The following is a 21,245-nucleotide window of genomic DNA, read 5'->3' as shown; positions in this document are numbered from 1 at the left end:
TATTTCCTAAAAAGATATTTTAGAAATGAAGGAAGTAATTTATTAATATCATTTAAAACACAAGTAAATTTATATAAATTTCCTATGTAAACTAACATTAGATGTGTTTAATATATAAAATTTATTACACTACTTGAAGAAAATTGGTTTTAAATTCTCAATACAACAAAATATAATAAATTACCGGTCTTCAAGGTCTCTATGTTCCACCTCAAGATTTTTGTGGGCAGACTTTAGAGTTCCATGTTTAGAGATAAGAGATTCATACTCAGAAGCCTGACGTTCATGAAGAAGTTCCAGTTTTTCATGATCTTTTATCAGAGAATCATAGAGAGATTTTAGGTCTTCTCGATCTTTGATTACAGATTCATTTTCATTTTCTAAGGAAGACTGCTGGATTAGGAGTTGTGCATTCTGGTTCATAAGTGAGGTATTTTGGGAATTAAGGGTAGAATTTTCAACCTATAAGAATACATATTATTAGCAGACATAAGAAAAATAGTTCATGTTCCTTTGTAAAATAAAGATTACAATATTAACTAAAGAAAGGTCTAAATAAATCACAGCAGATATATTTACATTATACTGGGAATATTTGGATTTTAGCTTTCCAAGAATAAGGCTACCATTTAATTTTGATTTTGGAAGGTGTTATAATACACACACATACATACGTGTGTGTGTGTGTGTGTGTGTGTGTGTGTGGTCATAGAGGTATATATGTATTTTACATTTTGGGTTGAATTTATTTTAAATGAAGGTGATCAGCAACCATTTGTATTCCACTTACAGAAAAGTACAGAATTTGAAGTGCTAGTTTATCATTTCTAGAATTTAGTGATAGAAGTTGATAGAAGTGAAAAATTACTTTTGGAAATTTTCCAAGAGTCCAAATTAAATCAGTATTTTCTTTATCAAACAAAGTGTTGATGTTGATGAAAATCACTATCAAAGAAAAGAGTTACAGAAAGAAGAATGCTTTGGAGAGGAAACTTGTTTCTGCTCTTTAAAAGGTTTCAGAGAGTTGAACTTTTCCCCACCTGATTGTTCTGTTTGAAAAGGCACTGGCGGTGTTAAGTGAAAGATGGATCCTTTGAACTTATGACAAGCCTAAAGACGATATTCCTATGCTGTCCTGCTTTCCATTAACTAAAATGACAAAAGCTACAAAAGTGAAATAAGGAATAGTATGCTGCAACCATATTCTAAAGCAAGGGTTTCTACATCTAAATTATTATAATCAACTTACTGAAATGGCAGAAAGACCATAAAGTAAATATAATTTATCTTTATTTAGATGTATTAACTGAATTTATTAATATTTAAAGGCTCTGATATTTTAAAAATTGATGGCACTAAATAAAAATATTTTCATTTATCTTAATTAATTGTTAAGTTCATTCACTAAGAAACAATGTTTCCATGTTTAGCCTCCCTTATTTTAATAGCATAATTCAAGAGTTTGGTTAAATATTCCCAAAATATTATATTACAACCTGAAGCTTGGCATTCTGTGTTTGAAGAGTAGTATTCTGTTCCTGTAATGACACTGTCTGCCTCTGAAGTGCAAGAATCTGAGCCTGCAAATTATTGTTCTGTGTCTCAAGCTGCTTCAGTTGAGTTTTCAATGCTTGCTTCTCTGCTTGCAGTGTAGCATTCTTAAAAAACAAAACCAGAAACCAAACATATTAACAATAATGGCAATATAAAACATATTTCTATAACATACTGAATTTCATATAATGACTATTTATTAGCATTTTAATCCATAAAAACCCCAACAATCTTGAGAAAAAAACCAAAACATTTCCCCATCCCAAATTGTAAACATTTAATTTATCAGAAAGAAGGCAATAATACTAAAGCTTTAATATTGTGCCTGTGTCTTATCTGTATCACAATATCCTAAAAAATCGCATTCTAAATATATTGATTAATGTACAAACTAGAAAGGAATTGTCGGTTGTATGGTCTTAATACTGCTTGAACGTTCCCGGAATGCTCAGAATAAATGGGGCTGTGTCCAACCAAGGAGGTGTATCTTTTCTAATTTACCCAAAGGCAAATATATACATAAGTGGGTGGTGGTCCTAGAGAGAGTGGCAAAACTAAGTATATTCCAAACACGAATACTTCGAAGGGAAGCAGGTTTACAGGAACAATCTTAGTCTAAAACAGACCTAACACAGATGTTTTTTAAAATTTTTCTCATGATTTAAAATACCCATTAAAACTCTATTTCAGCTGTAAGACTCCTGGAGCATTTCCAAACAAAACACACAATTTTCAGTTTTTCCAATACATAAGGCCAAATTTGAGTTTTATAAACATATGAATTACTATGCAAATCAACAATTACATATTAAAATACCTGTCATGAATATTTTTAGGATTATTTCTAAATTAAATTTCATAACAAAAAAAATCAGCAACAGCAACATATAAGCAAAGAACCCTCCAGAAAACAGAAATAAAACTTTAATGTACAAAAGGTCATAATTGGTCTACCCTGCAGTATGCATAAAAAGTTAACAATTGAATCACAATAGATCCTTTTATCATATGTATATGTAAATATAACATTCATTTTATTGGCTTTATATACACTACATGTCACTGTGTAAAAGGCAGGTCAGGACTTGATCCACATATTAATATAAAATTGAATCTGAGGAAACAAAATGATTTAAGATGAGTTATGATATTATACTTCTCTTTTGTTTATTCAAATAAAATGGATGAAAAAATGTGTACTAGAAAAAACAGAATACTGATACTGATGAATTTATATACCATCCCAGTACAGAGGTGAACCATTTTCCACATATGTATGTGAAATACTATTGTAGTTAAGCACTTGAGAAACTAAATTGTACAAACACTACCGATTATTCCAGGTATGTTTGGAAATAAGAAAAAAATCCTATAGTCTATAGTGAATAGAAGAGATAGCTCAGAGGGTATTATCTTAGAGCAGGAAAAAAATTACAATGGAAAAGAAAGAAGTTAGCAAATATAGGCCTGGTGCGGTGGCTTATGCCTGTAATCCCAGCACTTTGGGAGGCTGAGGCGGGCGGATCACCTGAGGTTGGGAGTTCAAGACCAGCCTGACCAACATGGAGAAACCCTGTCTCTATTAAAAATACAAAATTAGCTGGTCATGGTCGCATATGCCTATAATCCCAGCTACTCAGGAGGCTGAGGTAGGAGAATTGCTTGAACCTGGGAGGCAGAGGTTGCAGTGAGCCAAGATCACACCATTGCACTCTAGCCTGGGCAACAAGAGTGAAACTCCATCTCAAAAAAAAAGAAAAAACAAAAAAAATTAAAAAAAGAAGTTAGCAAATATAATACTGGCAAACACACAAAAATTACCAGCCTATTATATGGCTAACCATCTTTACAACCCTGTTTTCTAAAATATATCAAGTAATTTTTTTCCAATGGAAATTTATAAAGGAAGTCAATAAGAAAAAAAAGTTCACCTTATAGAACTTCGTATGCCAGCTTAATTTTCTGAAATATAATTATGAATCCAAGCAACATAGGTATATATATCACTGATTAAAAATAGGCATTTATAAATGGCCAATAAATATATGAAAGATGTGTAATGCCTAACTCACAATTTTAAATGTACAAATTATTTCCTCCTATTGCTTTAACAAAAATTAAACACTAGGTAATATCCAGTGTTCATCTGGAAAGACAGGTATACTCTATTAGTGAGACTGAAAATTGACATGATTTTTAGGCTGGGTGTGGTGACTCACACCTGCAATCCCAGCACTTTGGGAGGCTGAGGAGAGCAGATCACTTGAGGCCAGGAGTTCGAGACCAGTCTGGGCAACATAGTGAGACTCCCATCTCTACAAAAAATTCAAAAGTCTCCTGGGTGTGGTGGCGTGCACCTGTGCTCCCAGGTACTTGGGAGGCTGAGGTGAGAGGATCACTTGAGCCTAGAAGGATGAGGCTTCAGTGAGCTATGATCTCACCACTGCATTCCAGCCTGGGAGACAAGTAAGACCCTGTCTCAGAAAAGGGGGAAAAAAAAAAGAAAAGAAAATTGATGTGATTTTTAAATACTAATAGAAATTATCAATTAAAATTACACACACACACACACACACACACACACACACACATATGTATATATATCCTTTGGCCTTGCAACTTCACTGTCAGAAATTTAGCATTCTATGAACACGTTTAAAAATAACCTAAATGTCCAGAAATGTGGGATTTATTTAAGTAAATTATGGTAACATACTACGGAATAATAGGTAGTCATTATACAAAATGAAATATATATACATCTGCTAAAATAGAGAGATCTCCAAGATAACATTAACTGAAAATACAAACAGGAATTTCATATAGCATGATCCCACAGGTATAAATTTGTAAAAGAAATATACTTCTACATATAGATAAATGACAAAAACATTTTCTAGGAAGATAAACTGTTTATAGTGATTCTTTTTGAATAAGAAAGTAGTAATCAATGGTGTGGGGATTAATTTTTGGTTTTAGCTTAGTTTTTTATAAAAGGTACTATTTTTGTGTTAAATTAAAAAACAATAACTACCACCACAACTATTTTACTTGTTATTGTGTAAGTTCCTTAAGTTTATTCAACTTATGAAAGGTAAATACTTGTTGTTCACTTAGTTTGCTTGTTGCTTACTATCAAGTATATATTGAACAAACTTAGCAAATATTTGTTAAGTGTCTAATACCTACCAGGCACTAATCTAGATAGTAAAGGTGGTAAAAAAGAAAGACAAATTACCTGCTTTCATAAATGAATACAAAATATAATTTAACTGTGAAAAGTGCTATGAAAAAAACTAAGAAATGGAAAAATAGTGAACAGTTTAAGTTGAGTATAACAACTTTACTGGGGGAAGAAGTCAGGGAAGACCTTCTGCAGGACATATGATATGCCACCCAAATGCTAAGGGAAGCCAGTCATGTGTTTCAGGCAGAAGAAGCAAAAAGGCAGGCGAGGTAGGAACAAATAGAAAAAGGCCTATGTGACTAGAATTTTCTTATTAAGTGTGATGAATTGTTTAAATATTAGAAAATGTATCTAAGATAAATATATCCAGTTATCCTCTATTTCTAAAAAAAACTATTCCTACTAAAATTAAAAAATACTTACATTTCTTTCTACTTCAATTAATCTGTCTTTAACTTTCAGAAGTTCTCTAGTCGTTTCTTGACTTTCTCGTTCCCATTTGTTGTCTTCACCAGATGTTGGAGGAGAGCTCTGTGCCATCCTTTCCTCATCCTGTCTCTGTTTGAGAGCTTCATAATTTTTTTTCACCTAAAGTTTTATTTAAAATATTTTGATGAGGAGAAAAAAATCACCACTGTTACATTTCTCACAATTAATTTGACTCTGGGCTGGTCTGATGAATATGAGAGGCAATTTATTTTTAAATGTGATGAATAATATGTATGATTTGTGATTTTGAAAATGCAAATCCTTTTCTCCTAGAAATATATAACATACTCTGCTTATGTGGCATGCTCCTACAATGTATCCTGTAATGTCAAATCCTATTGTTTGTAGTGAAAATGCCCCCAGATAAGTGGATTTAGGTATGTTTCTAATTAATAACAATTCTTTTTACAGCTATCTATAACCAGTTTAGAAATTTCACAGATATGTCTATGTAAAGCACAATGATTTGACACATTATTAATTTTATGGATATATCTTATTCAGGATTTTTTAGTTCTCAGTTGGCTCTCTTAAAGTAGATTATCATCACACTAGAAAATCCTGGATAAGCTATATCCTTGGATTGCTATTAACAACTTACTCATCATACATGACCACATTTGCCAGATTTAACTTAGTAACTCTTTCTCTTCAGCTTAAATTTACTATTGTACTTGTATTGAATTATTAAACTATTTTGAATCACTAGTTTATCCTAGGAGATCCCTAAAATAAATTTCAAATTAACCCCAACATTTGTATTGAGGGAAGGGTAGAAATGTTTTATAATTCAACATCTAATGCACAACTTAAGAAAGCCTATGACTCAACAATTAATACTGCCACCACTGAGTTGGAAAACAATGAAGTGAGACTAAAAAGATGCCAAGATAGAATGTGACGTCAAGTTTCACAAGCAATCTAATGGGTACCCTATGATCCTAGTTTTCTGGGTTTTGTTTTGTTTTTACTTTTAACACCCTATAACAATAGATGAGTGACACCATTTCTACTCTCTATTTTACATTAATTTCCCATAAGGTCTTTATTCTAGGTTTAGAAAGGCTATAAACATATGCAGTTATTAAGAAGGGGAGCTGAGAATAAAACTCAAGTCCCTTTCATTTTTATTTTTTTGAGATGTAGTCTCACTCTGTCACCCAGGCTGGAGCACAGTAGCACAATCCTGGCACTATGCAACCTCTGCCACCCAGGTTCAAACCTTTCTCCTGCCTCAGTCTTCTGAATAGCTGGGATTACAAGCACCTGCCACCACGCCTGGCTAATTTTTGTACTTTTAGTAGAGATGTGGTTTCACCCTGTTGGCCATGTGGTCTCGAACTCCTGACCTCAAATGATCCATCCACCTTGGCCTACCAAAGTGCTAGGATTACAGGCGTGAGCCACTGTGCCCAGCCAAAGGCCTCTCATTTAAAACCCATTGTTCTTTCAACTTTATGTATCATTAATCAAAATCTTTATATTCAGAGAGGAAATGAATATAGAGACTAGATAAAAAATAAGTAATTGTAACAAAGTATTTTAGAGTTAATTTAAAAACTGTCCATTAAAATGTAATTAAAATTTTAAATGTTGTGAATTGGGTTATGAATTCAAATTTTCAACAGTTCCCAAAGATAATGTAATGTTTAAAAATAGAGGTATAATTTTCATCAAGTTGCTAATGTACAGATTTTAAGTGAAATTCAGTAATTTTGAGAATGGCACACACCTATGTAACCCATATATCAATATGACAGAACACTTCCATCATTCTAGAAAGATCACTGTACCAGGCAACCACTGTTTTTCTTTCACAAAAATTCTTCTTATACTATAATTTCACACAAATAAAATAACAGTGTATATAATCTTTGTGTGTGTGTGTATATGTTTCTGAGTATATTTCTAAGCTTTATTCATGTGTTGATTGCATCACTAATTTTTTTCTTTTAGTCATTATTTCCAATTTTTTGATGATGATGAATGAAGCTGTTATAAAAATTTATTTATCTATGCTTTCATTTTCCTTGAGAGAAGAGAAGTAGCATTTTCATCTTCTTCTTTTTTTTTTTTTTAAGATAGAGTCTCACTCACTCACCCAGGCTGGAGTGCAGTGGTGCAATCTCAGTTTACTGCAACCTCCACTTCCTGGGTTGAAGCGATTCTCGTGGCTCAACTTCCTGAGTAGCTAGAACTACAGGTGTGCGCCACCATGCCCAGCTAATTTTTTCATTTTTTAGTAGAAACAGCAGTTCACCATGTTAGCCAGGCTCGTCTTGAATTCCTGACCTCAAATGATCTGCCTGTCATAGCCTCCTGAAGTGCTGGGATTACAGGTACGAGCTACCATGCCAGGCCACGGGCCAGGATTTTTTGAGATACTGCCATACTGCTTGCTAAATTAATCATAACATCTTGTATTTGCATCAGTATGCATGACAGTTCCAGTTGCTCCCAATTTTAACCAATATTTGATTAATATTTCCACATAAATTTTAGAATCAGCTCATTAATTGGCCTGTTGGGATTTTAATTGGGATTATGTTGAATCAAGAGATTCTGGGGAAATCTGCCATTTTAACAATATTGAGTCTTCTAATTCATGAACATGGTTCTTATCTCCATTTACTGAGTTATTCCTTAGGTGGTTTTAGTACAGAGTTTTTGCACACATTTTCTTAAATTTATCCGTAAGTATTTCATAGTCTTATAAATGGTGTTTTTCTTTTACATTTAATTTTCCAATCTTTCATTGCTTATATAGAGAAATAAAATATATTTTTATATATTGACTTTTACCCTGTGACATTGATAAGTTCACCTTAGTTGTAAAGTTCTTCTGTGAATTCCTCATGGTTTTCTGTAAATATAGTCATGTCACAGGTAAAGAAGGACATTTTTATTTCTTCCTTTCAAATCTGTATGCCTTTCATTTCTTCTTAGTACACTGGTTAGGATCAGTAGTACAGCATTTAATAGAAACAGTGAGAGCAAAATCTTTGTATTCTTCCTGATCAAAGGGGGACGGTGATTAGTCTATAGGCTATTAATAGAAGCCCTTTATCTGGTAGATTAAGTTCTTTCTACTTATTCTCCAATTATTGAGAGATGAGTATTAAACACTCTAATTGTAATTGTGGATTTGTCTTTCTCCATGCAGTTCTACAGATATTTGACTCATGTATTTTGCAGCTGTGTTACCAGGTATACCTCTGTTATTAGGTGCACAGACATTTAACCTTGTTATCTTCATGCTGGAATGACCCCTTTATAATTGCGCAATGAATTACCTTAGCTCTAGTGCTATTCATTGCACTAAAGTTTACTTTGTCTAACATTAATACAGCCAATCAAGCAATTTTCGGTTAGTTCTAGAATTATATATCATTTTCCATCCAGATTTCTTATAGGTAGCATATAGATGAGTCTTACCTTTTTGTCTAATTTATTAATCTCTGCCTTTTAACTGGGGCGTTTGGACCTTTTATATCTAACATAATTATTGACATACCTCAGTTTAAAACTGCCATCTTACTGCTTGTTTTCTATTTGTCCAATCTGTACTTTGTTCCCTGTTTCTTCTTTTTTTGTCTTTTGGATTTTTTTTTTTTTTTTTTTTGAGTCGGAGTTTCGCTCTTGTTACCCAGGCTGGAGTGCAATGGCGCGATCTCGGCTCACCGCAACCTCTGCCTCCTGGGTTCAGGCAATTCTCCTGCCTCAGCCTCCTGAGTAGCTGGGATTTCAGGCACGCGCCACCATGCCCAGCTAATTTTCTGTATTTTTAGTAGAGACGGGGTTTCACCATTTTGACCAGGATGGTCTCGATCTCTTGACCTCGTGATCCACCCGCCTCGGCCTCCCAAAGTGCTGGGATTACAGGCGTGAGCCACCGCGCCCGGCTGGATTTTTTAAGATATAGGCTCTCCCTATATTGCCCAGGCTAGTCTCAAACCCCTGAGCTCAAGTGATCTGCTCACCTCAGCCTTCCAAAGTGCTGGGATTACAGGGATGAGCTACTGTGCCTGGCCTGGATTTATTTTTTATGATTCCATTTTATCTCCCTTTTTTGGTCATATTACCTGTACCTCTTTGTCATACTAATTTAGTTGTTACTTTAACCCTTATACTACTCATATTTAACTTTCACAGTCTATCTTAAAGTAAATGCCTCTTCACATATAGTATTAAAAGTTTATAACAATAGCAATTCAGTTGACTACATAGCAGGAGCTAGTCCATAACAGTTATGGCCAAAGAGCTGAAAGTGGAAGTCAATGATACTTTTTTTTTTTTGAGACGGGGTCTCACTCTGTCATTCAGGCTAGAGTATAGTCACATGATCTTGGCTCACTGCAACCTCTGCCTCCTGGGTTCCAGCGATTCTTCTGCTTCCGCCTCCTAAGCAGCTGGGATTACAGATGCCCGCCACCACACCTGGCTGATTTTTGTATTTTTAGTAGAAACAGGATTTCACCATGTTGGCAAGGCTAGTCTTGAACTCCCGACCTAAAATGATCTGCCTGCCTCGGCCTCCCAAAGTACTGGAATTACAGGCGTGACCCACGGCATTTTAAATATCTACTTCAAACACAAGTACGAAACCCATACCCAAACACACCAATTCTCTGGTTGACTAGCTTCATGATGTTCATTTTATTTGTAACTCAATGATACTGCTAATGGGGTAAAAAAATTCAGGACAAAAGGCAGGTTAAAGTACGTTTTTTTTTAAATTTGTTTTTTGGATAATCCCGTTAGTTAACCAGACACAGTTCTAAAATTTATTCTCTGGCTCTGAGAATGTCTGGATGAAAAATAATTAAGTAAAATTTATTCTGTAACAAGGTATGTTCCATGGCAATGTCTGTGACAAATAGCAATAATGTTGTTGGCAAATAGTGATTAAAAAAAAAAAAAGCCTTTCCCTTTCTACATAAGAAATTCAACTTTGGTTAACTGTTCCTCTGAAATCTTGATGTAAATGGAACATTCTATGTTACCAGACAACATTGATTATTGAAAAAAATGGCTATTTAGGAGAACTTTAAATACCAATAGGCAGCCCTATCTCTGAACTTCCCTGAGAGCAGCAACTCTTATAATTGGTATGTGCACTGTGGAGATCTTAAATCTATGCCTTTGGAATTGCTGCAAGTGGTAATGGCTGCTATGAGCATGAGCATTCAAAGCCAGGGAAGGTCCTGCACACATCCAGTGTCTCTTCTTATACCTGAACCATCTGGTGGGAAGATGATTCTCAGAAGACTACGTGAAGATGACGGACTGCCACTGCCCTGCTATCTATTTGTATTTCCTACAGTGTTCTGAATAGAATGATTCTAAATGCAGCCTATAGTAATCTTGTCAGTCTAAGTGTTTAGTTAACCTTAAGACCACTCCTCGTGGCACTGCAGAGATGATAAAAGGGTGAATAAACCAGAATATGACTCTCCCAATCTACTATCTACTAGCCTTGTGGGATGGGCAAGTCCCTTATATTTTTATTTACTTCCTTAAGGAAAATAAACAGTTGCCTCTGCCGTGCTTACTTACTTCACTGAATACCTCCAAATATCACAAGAAAACAGATCTAGAAAAGACCTCAAATTTATGAGGAGATCTGGTGCTATCTTATATAACACACATATGATTTTCCTCTAACTTGGTATCCTCAAACTCATATTTTGCCTAGCAGAATTTTCCCTGGATCCTCAAAAGGAAAAGAGTGCCAGAGTGAAATGTCAGTATCACACTGAGCGCTTTCCCCAATAAAATAAACCTGCCTCTTTCTCATTCCACCCACACACTTCTGATATATCCCTAACAGCATGCAGGACATTATACACATGAAATAGTACTGAATAAACTACACCATATCCATTTGACAGACATCTGTTTATGAATACTAAGAAATAGACTAAATATCAATGTTTATATTTTTATTTTCTATTTTATATTTTTCTGTCCAAATATTTATAAAATAAATGAACATTAAAATTCTTTCCAAGAAAATTACTTACTGTTTTAAGTTCTTGGCGCAACTGCTGGTTATAATTCGTGGATTCTTCTAATCGAGCTTCTAAAGCAGCAATTTTTTCTTCTTTTATTTCAAGAGACTTCTTAAGAGTGGATTCTAATTTTGATTCCAAAAGTTTATACCTACTATCCAAGTACAAAGTAATATAGTTCATCATTGGAGGTCAGAAAATTATTTTTAAAGATAATTTATGACCACAAATATTCATGCTATAAATGGGTCTTATAAAAGCCTTTTTGTTCAAGAGGCAAATGAAATTATCCTCTTCTTACTGCCCCATTCTCCTTTTAAAACTAATCCTGACAATGAAGCAACAAAACCACTGAGTGAACAGAGAGCTCCAGATTATGGCCTAGATTATCAAAAGCAATAATTAATGTTCAAGGAATCTGGAAGATCAAAGTCCCAAAATATCCCTTTTAGTATTGTAAGAATACAATCTATAGAAAGAAGAAGTAGATGGATTCATTATATCATCAAGCATTTGCCTATGATATTAATGAATAAAGTATTTATGCAAGGATGTGTGAACACTTAAGACTTATAACTCAATGAAGACTCTTTATCTCAGGATACAGAGTAGTTACAGTAAAAAATGACATACTTATGGCATAGGATACTGGTGACAGAGTGGCAAGAGGGAGATGGATGTGACTGTTAGGATAGTAATTAACTTTCTGAATGGTAGATACATGAATAATTATTAACAAACACTTTTTTCACAAAAAGGATGGTGTATGAACACAATTCAGAGTGTATCACAAAGTAGTATTTATGATCCATTGCTTAAACGGAAGGACCCCTGAGACAAAACCAAATAAAAACATGTATATGAGAGTTTTGCCACGTTCTTTTATTGGAATTAATTTTTATGTAAATTTTTCTGTTCAATTAGATTTTAATTTCATTGAATACAGCGAACAAATCTGCTCATTTTGTACTGGCTCGAGCCAACATTTAAAAATCATTTATTGAATCTGATTTGCGATATGTTGAATTTGTGACACTTGAGTTGCTTCTGGTCTATCCTGATAGAGATACACAGTGAGAAAAAAAATGAGGATCTCAGGTGAGATGATGTATGAGAATGCTTAGCATACAGAATGAATGGATAAAAGACCTGAAAACATAATCCTGTAAACTATACTGAAAGAGAAGACAGAAGATAAGAGTGATCACCTCTGTTTACAACTCTACTACTAAATTAATTAATTAATTAATCAATCTATTTATTTATTTTGAGACAGAGTCTCAAAGCTCTGTCACTCAAGCTAGAGTGCAGTGGCACGATCTGAGCTTACTGCAGACTCTACCTCTCAGGCTTAAGGGATTCTTGTGCCTCGACCTCCCAAGTAACTGGGATTACTGGCATGCACCACCACACCTGACTAATTTTTTGTATTTTTAGTAGAGACAGGGTTTCACCATGTTGGCCAGGCTGGTCTCTAACTCCTGACCTCAAGTGATCTGCCTGGCTCAGCCTCCCAAAGTGCTGGGATTACAGGTGTGAGCCACTGTGCCTGGCTTACTAAATTTATTTCGTTGCATTTAAATTTATCTACTTATACATTCAATTCCAAAATTAGACGATATATTCCTTGATGGCAAGAATAAGTATCTTAATAAAAGTTGTACCTTCAAAAAAATTCAGAGAGAATATCATGAGTTAGAAAGATGGGAAAGTTAGGTCAAGTGCAGTGGCTCATGCCTATAATCCCAGCATTTTGGGAGGATGAGGCAGGTAGATCCTGGGGTCCAGAGTTTGAGACCAGCCTGGCCAGTGAAAATACAAAATTATCCAGGCATGGTGGTGCATGCCTGTAATCCCAGCTACTTGGTAGGTGGAGGCAGGAGAATCACTTGAACCCAGGAGGCTGAAGTTGTGCCACTGCATTTCAACCTGTGTGACAAGAGCCAAACTCTGGCTCAAAAAAAAAAAAAAAAAAAAGAAAGAGATGGGAAAGTTAGACTAATAAAGGAATTAGGGACATCATTTGAAATTGATATACATAAATCCCAAGGTGGAAGGCATGGCACATTAAAGGAATTTATGTCTGTGAGCTTCTGGTTGTTATTTTTTTTTGTTTTAATGATATAAAGACTAACTTCCTGGCTGAGAAAGAAGCTGGTTTAGTAGTTCAAGCCACTTTCTATTTCCAAAAAGCTCCATGCCTATGCCTAATTCTTTCATTATGTAAATAAATATATGGAAATAATGACTGCCATCACATGTTGTCTAGACCATTATAATCACTTCCTCACTGGTCTCTGTGCCTCCAAATTAATCCTTTTTGTAATCCATCTTTTATATTACTCTAAAAATTGCATAGCACATTTTTGTGCTTTTATACAAATGCTTTTGTCTACATGGAATGGGAATGCCCTTCCACACTGTTCCCACCTTGTAAACCTCTGTCACTTTTTAAGGTTCAGTTGAAACATTATCACTACTTAGATGCTACGTGATCTGCAGAAAAGAAAAGCTCAATTAACACTGGCTAACTGTATGAATTAAGGTTTGGGAAGAGGAATCAAACTGTATGAAGGGTCCACCCAGAGCTGGGTTCATAAATTTATAATACAGTCAATTAGCACTATAGGGTATACTATACTTTTTCTTTTGCAAAGAACATGCAGCACAGTATCTTACATATATTAGGTAATAAATCTGTTTGAATAAAGAGGGGATGCATATTCAGTATCTATATTTTAAAAAGTCTCCAGGAACAGTTTGAATAAAAAAAAAAAAAGTCAACGAAATCTCCACTTATCTGATTAATTCAAATAAAAATATTTCCACATGAAATATTTGTATAATTAATTCAATAATCACTGCTTGACTTGAACTGATTGCTAGAATAAATGACTCAAATTGTTTCTCTTTGTTATTACACAACTAACTTTTTAAGTATCACTCTATCCTATTCACTTTGAATATTCTCAAAATTACATGAACAAATACTATGTAATCACCATTAATTTTTTCAATATACATTGAATACAGATTATAAATACTGGAACAGTAATAAGTAAATAAAATATAAATTATATAATTACGAAAATTGAATGAAACTCTAGTCTACATAAAATAATATTCTTAACAGTATACAACTTCTATTCCAGCTGGATCCATGGAGCTGACTGGATGTTAAATAATAGACTACTTGAAAATCATATTAACTCTGTTTAATAGATTGTAATTACCATGCGAGAATACATATTTTCTTTAAACCTATATTGATCATTTTTAAAATTAAAGGGCATGAGTTAATTTTTTATCCTGCTTTTCAGGCTTTAGTTTTCCACACTATTTTTTACCTCAGTTGCTTTTCTTTTTCTTTGTTTCATACATGTTCTCCATTTATCTTTAAGCCAACATTTTGGCAAATAAACCAAAGAAAAGAGACAATTAAGCACATGATTCAAAGAAAAAATAACTTGCTTAATTGACTGTGTTTGATGAGCCAGAGGTTTGTTTGTTGTTAATGTCTTATTATGTTTTCACAGGCATTTACAGCCTCTGCTTCTGCTTCCTGGGTGGCATCCTGTTTTCCTATTTTGTAACTATATTTATATAGTAACGTTTTAGTTTTTTGTTTTCTTTTATCTATATTATATTGTCTATGATTCCTCTTTTTTCCTTACAGAACTTTAAGGGAAGAAAGAAACCAAAAGTAGAAATATATAAATGTTTTCTATAACTAGTACAGAAGAGAATTAATGTATGAGCAAAAAAAAAATTTTTCAACTGTTTGCCAAATAGATTTAGTACTCACCTGTCATCAGTACTTTGCTCATCATGTAAGAGTCGCTCCTTATTTAACCCTATCTTCTCAAGCTCATGAGTTAATTTTTCGAGATCATTGTTCATCTGTTGGGTCTTCAATTTTTCACTCACCAAATCCTTATTTTAAAAGAAATACAAAACTCACGTAAGTGTCAAGGGCATAAACATCTAAGAAAGTCAACTAAGATTCTAATTGCCACCATCTAGGAATACATATAATTTGAACCAGGAAATGTCGTTAAACCTTTCCTTCATTATTATAACCTTGTTGAAATAACTTTTTCCTTTATTATTTTTTTATTTTTTGGCTAATAATTTAAACAAAGCCTTAAAAGAGAGTTTAACTCTTTACTTGTGAATACACATTTAGGTTTAAAAATTTGGGGGAAAAACATATCTATTTACTTTTTAATAATGAGCCTGAATGTTAGTGCACATTTCTTCTTATAAATATATGTTGACTATAACACTTCTCTCCCACCAGATCCCTTCTTCCAGCGAAAGAGGCCCTATGATGCGGATATGAAGAACTAGAGGATGTTCTTAGAAGTTCAGGCATGAGGAACCTGTTGTTCATGTCTATAAGTCCACAGAAGAAAAAAATAAAAGGTCCCTCTCAATGCCTCTTTAGCAGAATGCAGACAGCCCAATGTGACCTTCTGCCAGAATGCTAACATACTTTGAAATTGAATTTAAAGAGTTATCACATACTATAATGCTTAGAGATGGCAAAAAAGAGCCAAAAACATAGATCTTCTGACTTGCACCAACAATGTTTCACAGGACATACTGCCAATCTACTACTCTAAGTTTCACAATTCTTCTTGATACACAGATTTAAGCAACTACTAGTTGCTCAGTGTTGAACAGTTGAACCTGATTTGCATTCTCTGGCTTCAAGGTCAAAATTCATGGGGCTTTGGAGTCTGGAAAATCTGGATTTGAATCCAATAATCCAACTCTGCTATTTATTAGCTGTGTGATCCTCAGTAAATTATTTCATGTCTCTGAACCTCAGTTTTCTATCTAAACAAATAGATATAATACTTATAAAGGATTTATTGTAAAAATTATGTACATGTATTAACAACTTATATGAAGTTTTCAGCCCAGACTTGGCACATAGCACTCAATAAATAATTGCTATAATGCTGCTTTATTATACTTAGAATTCAGTAAGAGTCTTGATCAAACATTATATTGAAATAACATTTCATTGTATAAGAATAACAAGCATTTGCCGGGCACGGTGGCTCAAGCCTGTAATCCCAGCACTGTGGGAGGCCGAGGCGGGTGGATCACGAGGTCCAGAGATCGAGACCATCCTGGTCAACATGGTGAAACCCCGTCTCTACTAAAAATACAAAAAATTAGCTGGGCATGGTGGCGCGTGCCTGTAATCCCAGCTACTCAGGAGGCTGGGGCAGGAGAATTTCCTGAACCCAGGAGGCGGAGGTTGCGGTGAGCCGAGATCGTGCCATTGCACTCCAGCCTGGGTAACAAGAGCGAAACTCCGTCTCAAAAAAAAAAAAGAATAACAAGCATTTATTATATTGAAATAAAGGTTCAAAATTATAATGCAATAAGTCAGATACCACTAGGAAACTTTATTACTACAAATTATTTTAAAAATACAATTTATAGGTATTTCTTAGTTCAACAACAACAAAAAATACATGATGCAAATTACTGATAGGATCCAATAAAAATTAAAGAAACCTTGAGTTGAAAATATAAATAATATTTGCCTTTAATTTAGGTAAATATATTTACCTCACGTAGTGTAACCAACGTTTTTATATCAATAGTTGCTCTTTTCACAAGCTCCTTATTTTCTTTCTCTAATTCTTTTAGACGGATACAAGATTCTTTACATATACCAATTTCTTTGGATAGGGTTTTGTTTTCTTTTTCCAAATTTCCAATCTTCACATTATTTTCTTCTAATGTGGTATCTTTAATTTCTGCTTGTTGTCGAAGTCTCTTATTTTCCTTCTCCAATTGTTTCTTATCCTTTTCCAATTGAGAAGTCTCTTGCTCTAATGATTTATTTTCTTTTTCCAGCTGTTCTAGTCTTTTGCTAGATATTTTTAGTTCTTCTAGGTTTTTTTGCAATGTTTGATTTTCCATCTCTAAGTCTTGTAATTCACTCTCTAATTGCTGGATTTTTTTATTGCTGTTCTCTAAAGCTTTTTGCAGTCTTTGATTTTCTATATCTAAACCCTGGTAGCTAACTTCTAAACGTTCTGTTTTCTTGAAAGATGCTTTCAGGAGCTCCAAACCTTTCTTAAGTTGCTCTTTTTCACTTTCCAGTTCTTTGTTTTCTAGCTGTAGCTGAGCCATTTTGATGCTTGCACACTTCAAAGATTCTACATTCCTTCGCAGTTCTAAGTTTTCCTCATCAAGTTGGGAATTCTCTTTTTCTAGGGATTCTAACTGAAAGGTCAGGTTTTTAAAGCTATCCAATGTTTTTTTAAATTTTCTATTTTCTCTTTCTAGCTCTGAATTTTCTTGTTCTAAGGCCTCAATTTTTTCACAAGTAATTTTTAAATTAGTTATTTTTTTCTGTAACAATTCATTTTCTTTTTCAAGATGATGCAATTCATTTTCAAGTTCTTCTGCTCTTTCTCCTTTTTCTTTATAAAGTTCCAATTCTTTTTTAATTTGTCTTTTTTCAAATTCAATCTTGCTTAGCTTGCTACTTGTTTCTTTGATAGATTCATGGAGAATTTTGTTTTCTTTTTCAATGTCTTTCACTCTTGCTTCTGCACTTATCTGGGACCGCTGCCTTAAAGAAGACACTGTTTGATTCAGATGTTCATTTTCCTGTTCCAATATCTTAATCTAATTTGAAAAAGGAAACAATTAAAAACTGTAATTGAGTCAAAACAAATTATGATTTATCCCTTCCAAAAACTACCAGGAAAGGGGGAACAAAAAAAAGGGTACTAGAATGTCTGTCTTACTTTTAATTCTGACAAGTATTTACTGAAGACCACTGGGTACACATACTGCCAGGCCATTTCGTGTCTGTGGGAAGTTCACAGTTTAAAGGAATGGTTGAGAAATGTATTTTCTATTAATCGAAATGGTCTTCAGATTATTTATAGTTACATGATTCAAATTCAAATAGGAATGCAGGTGTAACACACACACATAGCTCCTTGAGAACAAAAGGTTTTACTTTTACTAAGTAACTTTTCCAATGCCTATAGTGGGTCCTCAGTAAACATATGCTGTATCATATTTGTGTATATGGGCTTATATGTACGTGTATTCATTCCCAAAAAGAATTCTAATTAGGAAGCATCGAAATCACAAAAATCACCGGGTACGTTTGAGAACTAATTCATCCTATTTATAGCGTGACCTAATACAATGATTCTCAAAATTTAGTGTGTTAAATAATCCCAAGAAGCTTGCAAAAGTGCAGACTGAAGCTTAATCTAGACTTTTGGTTCTGTATCTGTAAAGAAACCTTCATTTTTATGGCTGGTCTGAGAACTATACCTGGACGATATAAAAAAAATAATTTTACTTCTAAAAAAATTAATGCCCAGGCATGGTGGCTCACACCTATAATCCTGGCACTTTAAAGGCTGAAGCAGGATTATCACTTGAGCTCAGGGATTTGAGACCAGCCTGGGGAGCATAGCGAGACTTTGTCTCTACCAAAAAAAGAATTAAAAAATTATCTGTGCATGGTGGTACATGCCTATAGTCCCAGCTGAGGTGAGAGGATTGCTCGCGCCTGGTGTTCGAGGTTGCAGTGAGCTATGATTGTGTGACAGCACTCCAGCATGAGCGACAGAGACAGACCCTGTCTCAAATAAATACATATTTCAAAAAAAAAAAGTCAATTAATCAATCCAGTTCTCAGTTTCCTCAAACATAAAATTAGAATGAACATTAAACACTTGAAAACAAATTTGATAATATCCAAGACAGTGTGGTTGCCACCACATTTCTCCCTCTTTGGTAGGTAAGAGGACAGCTGCATTTCCTAGCCAACTCCACTCAGGGACTCTAGAATCTGCAGTCCTATTCCACAGACGCTTGAAAGCACAAGTACTACAAATGTTTATACTAGATGATTATTAAACACACGGGCAGTTTAAAAAACCCTAAGCTTCGTCTTCAGCTTTCCTAAGATACATAGGTTAAAAAATGAGGTAAAATTATAATTCCTTTAAAATAAAAAACGTCTAAAGTGTTTCCCTTTAATGTTATATGAACATTTTGTTTGCAGATATTTTAAGTAACTTTTGCTAATAAATTTTAAAATACATTGTTTGCTTAGTAAAAAATGTATGAACCTGTCTCTCTGAATTTTCTCTCAGTGTTTCAATTGTTTTTTCAAGCTGAGCTTTCTCTTTCATTAGATCCTTGCTTAAATTCTGACAATTCTGAAGACTTTGCTTTTCTTGAATAATCTCGTTTTCCAGAATTTCAACCTAAAGAAAATTAAAACACAAAACAATATGTTAAATATTCTACAATGGTGAAAACATGTCAAAACAAAAGATAACTGAATAAAGGATGAAATATAGTTTTAATATCTAAATGCCAAAATTTAAGAACTTAGTATAGAAATTCAAGTAGCATTCCATGCTAATTTCCACAGCTGTATAAAATATGCAGACATGACTTCTTATCCTGTGCATCTTTTGGGGTAAGTTTCAATTTCTAAACATAAAGACAAATCCAGCTGAATAATGATAATGTGCTTTATGAGAACTATACAAGTTTTAGTTAAAAATTTTCTTGGCTTGAGTGGATTGTAAAGTAAAATTTTACTTATAACACAGAGAATTTCAGTGAGCAAGAAGGAAGGAGAAGATATAAAAAGAATGAAGGAAAAGATGAGAAATAGTACAGTATAAATTTAATGAGGAAAAAAGAAGAGACTTGGTTTAAAATTTAAAAAAGGGAGGAAAAGAATACTACTACAGAAAAAAGAACTAAAGAAAACTAGCAAATATTTATATTTTAGGTTCAAATTTCTTTTGAATTACACATTTTAGAGATAAAAATATTGTTAGTTAATATGTACAAAATAGCAAATTTAGATTAAAAATATGCTAAGACTATTGATTTTCCCATTATCATATAACATATTCAAACCAGGCAATTAAAAAAATTGAGAAAATTTTACAAAATATTCTATTTCAAGTTAAATGTTACTTATTCTTATGTCAATAGTGAAGCACTCTAAAGCAATTTTAATTTTTCTATTGTAACATTAATGGAAATAACTACACACATGGAAACAATCTTCCAATAATATTTCCAGCCTGGGCAACAGAGGGAAACCATGTCTCTACCAAAACTTAAAAAAAAAAAACAAAAAAAAAAACCCAAAACCAAAAAACCTAGCCAGGTGTGGTGGCTCATGCCTGTAGTTCTAGCTACTCGAAAGGCTAAGGTGGGAGGATTGCTTGAGCCTGAGAAATGGAGGTTGCAGTGAGCTGAGACTGCGCCACTGTACTCAAGCCTGGATGACAGTGCGAGACTCTAGCTCAAAATAATAACAATAATATGAAAAGCATCATGTCAAAAAACTTATCCAATAACTCAATTCAACATTAATTTACAGTTCTGGAAGCTTTCAGCTATGAATAATTAATCTGGTTCTCACATTACATGGATGGAAATATATGAATAACAGTTATTTAAACTCATTTGTTGTTTTGTATCAATGACATTAAAGTGAAACATTCAGTTTACAAAAAAATCTTTTGTGCAATTAATTGATCAAAAATGCATGAATCACTAAGAATTTGCAACTTAAACTTCAAAGCTAATTTCAAAAAGAAACTGTACCCTACAAGCCCAATTATAATGACAACAAAATAAAACTGTTCTAAATTCTAAATGGTCATCCTACTTTAACACTATATTGTCAAACACTTATTATTTATTTATTTTAAAAATAAAAAAAAAACTTGCAAGAATACCAAGGAGCCTATGAATAATCTAAGGCAGTGGTTTTCAAAGCATGATTCCAGGACAGCAGGATGAGCATCACTTAGGAACTTCTTAGAAACAATTCTTAGTCATGCATGCTTTTATGTTGGGATTCTATTTATGTAGAATTATGCGTACAGAAAGATATGCAAAAATAAAACACTTGTGATTGCACAACTGGAATATTTCTGTTCAACCAAAGTCTAATTAACATTCAGGTT

At 33.7% G+C, this 21,245-nt stretch overlaps 1 protein-coding gene across 8 annotated transcripts in view; it reads right to left on the bottom strand.

The window, feature by feature from the left end:
* The window catches only part of CCDC88A (coiled-coil domain containing 88A), a 124,624-nt gene that overhangs the window by 27,564 nt on the left and 75,815 nt on the right, over positions 1–21,245 (bottom strand). For 6 of the 8 annotated variants that reach the window (XM_032292094.1, XM_032292095.1, XM_032292099.1 and 3 more), the window contains exons 14-20: positions 19,374–19,511; positions 16,831–17,901; positions 15,047–15,174; positions 11,254–11,395; positions 5,165–5,329; positions 1,497–1,658; positions 185–462 (exon numbers count right to left, since the gene is read on the bottom strand). In XM_032292094.1, coding sequence (XP_032147985.1) covers positions 185–462; positions 1,497–1,658; positions 5,165–5,329; positions 11,254–11,395; positions 15,047–15,174; positions 16,831–17,901; positions 19,374–19,511 — 2,084 coding nt within the window. The remainder of the gene's footprint in view (positions 1–184; positions 463–1,496; positions 1,659–5,164; positions 5,330–11,253; positions 11,396–15,046; positions 15,175–16,830; positions 17,902–19,373; positions 19,512–21,245) is intronic. The other 2 variants (XM_032292096.1, XM_032292101.1) reach the window with 1 other exon arrangement.

Source organism: Sapajus apella, unplaced genomic scaffold (assembly GCF_009761245.1).
Source record: "Sapajus apella isolate SASKATOON/1434 unplaced genomic scaffold, GSC_monkey_1.0 scaffold26, whole genome shotgun sequence".
In the NCBI taxonomy this organism is placed as follows: Eukaryota; Metazoa; Chordata; class Mammalia; order Primates; family Cebidae; genus Sapajus; species Sapajus apella.
Note: the sequence above shows the minus strand (reverse complement) of the source record. Positions and strands in the feature narration are given on the sequence as shown.